This window comes from Colobus angolensis, unplaced genomic scaffold (assembly GCF_000951035.1).
Source record: "Colobus angolensis palliatus isolate OR3802 unplaced genomic scaffold, Cang.pa_1.0 Scaffold4, whole genome shotgun sequence".
In the NCBI taxonomy this organism is placed as follows: Eukaryota; Metazoa; Chordata; class Mammalia; order Primates; family Cercopithecidae; genus Colobus; species Colobus angolensis.
Genome location: NW_012117376.1, coordinates 416,206 through 422,451, shown reverse-complemented (window position 1 = coordinate 422,451; position 6,246 = coordinate 416,206). Strand labels below are relative to the sequence as shown.

The window sequence follows — 6,246 nt, the reverse complement described above, 5'->3', positions numbered from 1 at the left end:
TCGGCCCCACCCCGCCCAGCCCTCACCAAAGATCCCTGGGAGTCGGTTGGCCTGCGGCAGCTCGTTGGTTTTCTTCGGCTGCCTCCTCCTCAGTGGCCTCACTGCCCGAGGGGTGCGGATGGGACTCGGACTGGCCCTGAAGAAAGTAACCACGAAAGGCTGTTGGGAGCGCGGGGCCCGTTGACCCAGCAGGCCAGCCAGGCCAGGATCCACGCTGTGCCCTGTGACAGAAAGGAGAGAGGGGTCACTCGCGGGCAGTGGCCCTGCAGCAGACACAGCAGGGATCTCTCTGCCGGGGCCTGGGCAGGTCCAGGAGCGTGAAGGCTGAGGACCCGAGGGTCCCTGCTGAGCCTCAGTTTCCACATCTGAAGCCTGGAGTCCTTGGTCCAGCCCCAGCCAGTCCACATCTCCTGGGGGCAGATCTGGAGGAGGTGGGAGGGGGGCCTTGGTGAGCTGCGTGCGGGTGGTGTTATTAGTGACAGCTGTGACACAGACACTTGTGAAGCGTTTTACAAGTTTGAAGATTTTTCCCATGGATCACCTCATTGGGTCCTTACAGTAATCCTGCAGCTCCTTCTTCATAGGAGACCCAGAGTCCTACTGCCAGTGACTTCGAGAACCAGCGCTCCCACCTCGGTCCAAGGACCCCGAGGCCTGTGTTCTGTCTTCCATCCCGCACTTTCTGGGATGTGAATGTCAAATTTATCACCGAGACAGCTCGTGGTAGCATCTGCCAGGTTTAGTGAGTGCTTGTTCTGCTGGGCACAGCCCAAAAGCAGGGCATTAACTGTCTCCCTGATGTCCATAAGGGAGACGCCAGGCAGAGCAGAGACATTGGAATCAAGTCCCAGAGCCCAAGTTTCAGCCTGCGGCAGTCCCATTCCAGAGCCCAAGTTCTTATGCACGAGCTGGGTTTATGGACAGAAAAGAAAGAAAGAAAAGGCTGAAGCAGAGATCTGACTTGGGCCTCAGCCCCAGGAGGAGTGAAGCCTGTAAACAGGGGATTGTCCTCCACAGCCGCTTCCAGACTGAGGATGCCACTAAAAACATGCTAACTAACCCTGGAGACACCAAGCCTCACCAATAAAACTGTGCATCCTCCTATACTTGTTTGGATTTCAATAACCTTTCTATTGTAAAAGCAATTAAGTAAAGAAACTTTTGAGGCCAGGCAAAGTGGCTCACGCTTGTACTCCCAGCACTTTGGGAGGCCGAGGTGGGAGGATTGCTTGAACCTAAGCATTTGAGATCAGCCTGGGCAACATAGTGAGACCCTGGCTCAACAAAAAAATAAAAACAAAAATTAGCTGGGCATGGTGGTGAACTACCCGCGAGGCTGAGGTGGGAGGACTGCTTGAGCCTGGGAGGTTGAGGCTGCAGTGAGGTGTGATTGTGTCACCACACTCCAGCTGGGTGACAGAGTGAGCGTCTGTTTCAAGAAAAAAAAAAACACAAACCTTTTTTCTGGTTGTTTAAAGAAGTCTCCACAATAAACGTTTCAAATGTATAAAATCCCTTGGAGCAGTACACTGTAATTTACTTGATATTGGCTCATCATTAGACATGTAGGTTATTTCCTGGCTTTCACGATAAAGATGGAGTGCAATGGAGCTTCCTCACTCCTTGCATGGGTGAAATTTCCTGATACTGAATTGCAGAAGCATGATTACCAGCTCACTTTCATGTCTCTCCAAACAGTGCCAGTTGTTCAGTTTACATGAGAGCACATTTCACCTCCACGTTATAAGCATAGATGTACACACGTATGTATACACATACATATATTTGTATAAACACACAGATGCACATACTCTTAGAAATTATACATACAGATGTATTTATTCCTACATAGTTCTCCAGTACACCCTACAGGTCAGGGACACTGCCCTGCCCCACCCTCAGTCCCACTCAAAGGTCAGCCCTTAAGCAGCTGTGCCTCAGCCCTGGTGTCCCTTGGCCACTTGATTGAACAACCAGTGAATCCAGAGACTAACCTTTGACATGTGACATCATCTGCCACAAACAAATGCGCTGGCAGGAGAGCCTCCCTCCTTCTCAGGAGCATGGACAAGAGCTGCTGAGACAGGGAGGCTGTGAGCTGCAGATGCTAACATGGGGAGGAGGCCCAGAGAGAATCCACTGGGCAGGGCTTGAGTCACGGTGAGTCAAGGTTATGGGGAAGCAGCAGAAATACAAGGAACAGAGCCAGGGCACAGAGGAAAAGGTAAGTGAGGTCACAATGGGGAGAGAACACGGTAGCCTGAGTGGGGTGGTGACGGTCACCAGCCCGGGCACTGGAGTGTCACTCTGCGGACCGGCTGACACACGAGGATGACCTGGGGCCCAGGGCAGCCCTCCAGGCTGCATGTGCAGCTCTGTCCTGTGATTCCCTGGGGAGCCCTGGCAGCGCTGGGGCCAGAGGGGCCATCAGTCCTGCATGCTTTACTCGCTATTTGCTTCTGTGCAGCTGTGTTCAAGGGTCTTACGGGGTCTCCCAGACACAGGATAGAATGTCGCATTAGATCAGTCACACCACAGACCGTCACAGAGCCTCTCTGAGCCAGGCCTGGCTTGGGTGCTGGGAACCCCGCTGTAGGCCTCACAGACCAGGCGAGCCTGACTGGGGACCCTTGGAAGCAGATAATTTCAGTTCCCATTTTATAGAAGCAGAAACTAAGGCCCAGAGAGAGTAGCAACTGTATGTCCAAGGTCCCAGACCAAGGTGGGTCAGAGCCAGGATTGTCATATAATTTTCCAGCAAACCGCAGGGCACAGCTGGATATGGCTGGGCAAGATGGGGGTGGCAAAGGGGACTAACAGCTGGTCTCAGTTCAGAGCCCTGCATCTGGCAGGCCTGGAGAAGCTCCCCCACGCCCAGCCCTCTCCTTCCAGAGCTCAGAGCCTCCCTTCTCCATCAGCTCTGCTTCTTTCCCACCCATTCTTGGGCAGGACTCCCTGGCTCCAGCTGGCTGCAGGGAAGGCCAGGCAGTCCAGGTGGGGGCTCTCAGGCTGCCCAGCTGTGGGCAGAGCCCTTGTAGAAAGGCAGAGGTGGAGGCCCAGAGGGTCACTTGTCTGCTTCTAGATACCTCGGCCTTTTCCACATTGCTTCTGGGAAACTCCTGACACCCAGGGCAGATCAGGCGCCCCTCGCCAAGAGCCCCAAAAGGCACCCCACTGCCCACTAGATGACATTTCATTTCAAGCCCCCACCCTGGCCGTAGTCCCTGGCCCCTTTCCCACGCCCCCAGGCTGTTCCCGCCATGAGTGCCAACTCTCCCTGCCCCACTCTCCCTCCCAGGATCTGGCCTTTCCTGCAGGGCGGGGCTCCAATGGGCGCCTTGGAAAGTCTGTCCTTGACCAGCGAGAACTTACTGCTCTGACCACATGCCCCCATTGGCCTGGGAACCCCCAGAGCTACACTTACGCCGTGCATGCACCATGCCAGGCTTGGTTGTCAACAGCAAGCACCCACGCGTGCACACACACACACACACACACACAATCTTTTCTTAATTTTAGTTTTTGAGACTATAGATTCAGGAGGAAATGCCTCACAGCCTCTTGGGTTACAACGGTTCATCACATAAGTGGCCAGTTTGGGCCTCCATCCCAGAGAGGAAGGCCTAAATGTCTGGTCTGGATGATGCAGGAACAATTCAAATGAAGTTGAGAAAACTCATCTAGTCCCTTGGTTAGGGTTCTAGAACTCCTCCTGTCCTAGGCTGTAGCCTTTGGCCACACACAGATAGAGGAAGCTTCCTGGTGGATTTCAGCACCCACAGCCTCTCCCTCCCCTCTGAGTCTCGCCCATCACCCAGTCCCTTCCCTTGGAGATGGTCCTGCTTTCCTTCTAGGGACATCTAGAAGCTTGACATCTGATAGGTCCCAGGAGGAGAGATGTGGGAGGAGGAGGGGAGGCTTCATGGAAACAAATTTTAACAACAAAGGCCCCAGAAGAAATATCAGTGAAATTCTGTCTAAAAAAGAAAAAAAAAAAATACAGTAAGCTAAGCTTAATTGATCCAACTCAGTGGCTCATGTCTGTAATCCCAGCACTTTGGGAGGCTGAGGCAGGTGGATCGCTTGAGCTCAGGAGTTCAAGACCAGCCTGGGCAACATGGTGAAACTCCATTTCTACAAAATAAATTAAATAAATAAACAAACAAACAAAATAATCAGGCATTGTGATGTGTGCCTGTAGTCCCAGTTACTCAGGAGGCTGAGTTGGGAGGATTGCTTGAGCCCAGGAGGCAGACATTGCAGTGAGATCACACCACTGCACTCCAGCCTGAGAGCCGGATCCCGTTTCAAAAAGAAAAGAAAAAAAAAAAAGAATAAAGAAAAAGAAAAAAAAACAAGCTTGTGAAGACAGCATGTCTTCCGATCACAAACTCACATCTTTGCTCGCCTATTTCTCATTGCAGTAGTAAAATGGCTCTTTAGGTGTACTCTGGGTGGAGTGATTTTCTCCCTAGTCAGTTTTCATCTCCATTTCATGGTTCTAGTAGGAGGGAGGCGCTTGAATGAAATCCTGCTGTGAATGCGCTGGCGCTGTGCACGCTCTGTGTAAACATCACAGAGCAAAGCGGACACCCGTTCCTCACCACTGCAGACCTGCGCCTTGCAGTGCTCGAGGAACACAGTGAGGATGTGATCTGTTTTCCTGTTGTTTTTAATTAAAGTCGCAGCTTTCTAGGGGAGCACAGTCCACCTAGGGAGGAAAGTCGGAGGCCAGCAGCAAACGCCTCCAAGCGCTGGAGAAATGCATTCCTGCGGTAACCGACATTCCCTGAGGAACCTAGTGGGATCCCCTGAGGAGCGCACCCCCCCCCCGCCAGATCCGGGTCCCATCAGAGTGCCACCTGCTGCATGGGCCTTAGGTTCGGGCACACAGCAAAGGCACACCCCGTGCTCTTTCTGACGTCGTCCACGGTCAGGCCCTCCCAGAGCTCCGTCAGCGTCAACCCTCTCTTCCTGTGCACGCCAAACACGGCCTTCTCGGTGATGATGCGGTCCACGCACTGCTTCCCGGTCAGTGGCATGGTGCATTTCTCCATGATCTTAGGGGTGTTGTCCTTTGTGCAGTGCTCCATGGTGACCACCACTCTGGTCTTCGGACTGGACACCAAGTCCATGGCACCGCCCATGCCTTTCACCTTCTTGCCAGGGATCATCGAGTTCGCCAGGTCGCCGTATCTGGAAACCTGCATGGCTCCGAGCATGGTTAGGTGGAGGTGTCCCCCTCGGATCATGGCGAAGGAGTCGTCGCTGGCGAAGCAGCAGCCCCCGGGAGGTACCGTGACCGTCTGTTTGCCTGCATTGATGAGGTCGGCATCCACCTCATGTTCCGTGGGAAACGGGCCCAGGCCCAGGATCCCGTTCTCACTGTGAAGATGCACGGTCATGCTGGGGCTGATGAAGTTGCTGGCCAGCAGGGGGATGCCTATGCCCAGATTGGCGTACATGCCGTCCTCAAATTCCAGAGCTGCGCGTCTGATGATGCGCGTCCTGGCGTCCTCTTTGTTTTCGGCGTCTCCATCTTCCTCTTTCCTGATCGTTAAGCGCTGGATTAGTTTCTCGTATTTCTGCCTCTTTGTTACGAGAGCTACATAAATGTTTGGAACGTGGATGTCTTCTGGGGGGAAAGTCCCCACGTCCACGATCTCTTCCACCTCCACCGCCGTTACGTCAGCAGCTTTGCACATGGGCACGTTGAAATTGCGGGCGCTCCCCCTGAAGACCACGTTTCCTGCCCGGTCGGCCTTCCACCCTTTCACCAGGGCGAAGTCCGCCCGGATGGCGCGCTCCAAAAGGAAGTGGTCGCCTTGGAACTCCCTCACCTCTCGGGGGTGGCTCATGATCGCCAGGTGGCCGTCCCGGGTGTAGCGGATGGGGGCGCCCCCTTCCTGGACCAAGGTCCCGTAGCACGTAGGGGTTCAGAAGGCCACCCCGGCGCCCCCCGCGCGGATGCGCTCGGCCAGGGTGCCCTGGGGCGTGAGCTCCAGCTCCAGCTCTCCTGCCAGGTACTGGCTCTCGCACAGCGTGTTCTCGCCCACGTAGGAACAGACGATGCGGCGGACCTGCCTGGAGGCCAGCAGGAGGCCCAGGCCGAAGTCCTCCACGCCCACGTTGCTGCTGACCACCTGCAAGTCCTTCACTCCGGTCCTGAGCAGCGCGGCGATCAGGTTCTCGGGGATCCCGCAGAGCCCGAAGCCCCCGACCATGATGGTCGCCCCGTCAGAGATG

General features: G+C 54.7%; 2 protein-coding genes across 2 annotated transcripts in view; both read right to left on the bottom strand.

Moving 5' to 3' along the window:
- Nucleotides 1-6,246, bottom strand: part of BMP8B (bone morphogenetic protein 8b) — a 37,261-nt gene that overhangs the window by 7,340 nt on the left and 23,675 nt on the right. The window contains exon 4 of the mRNA XM_011955248.1: nucleotides 27-221. Within this exon, the coding sequence (XP_011810638.1) occupies nucleotides 27-221 (195 nt within the window). The remainder of the gene's footprint in view (nucleotides 1-26; nucleotides 222-6,246) is intronic.
- Nucleotides 4,655-6,240, bottom strand: OXCT2 (3-oxoacid CoA transferase 2). Its single transcript, XM_011955247.1, is given in 1 exon segment — nucleotides 4,655-6,240. A coding segment is annotated over 1 exon segment (1,374 nt). The 5' UTR covers nucleotides 6,225-6,240; the 3' UTR covers nucleotides 4,655-4,850.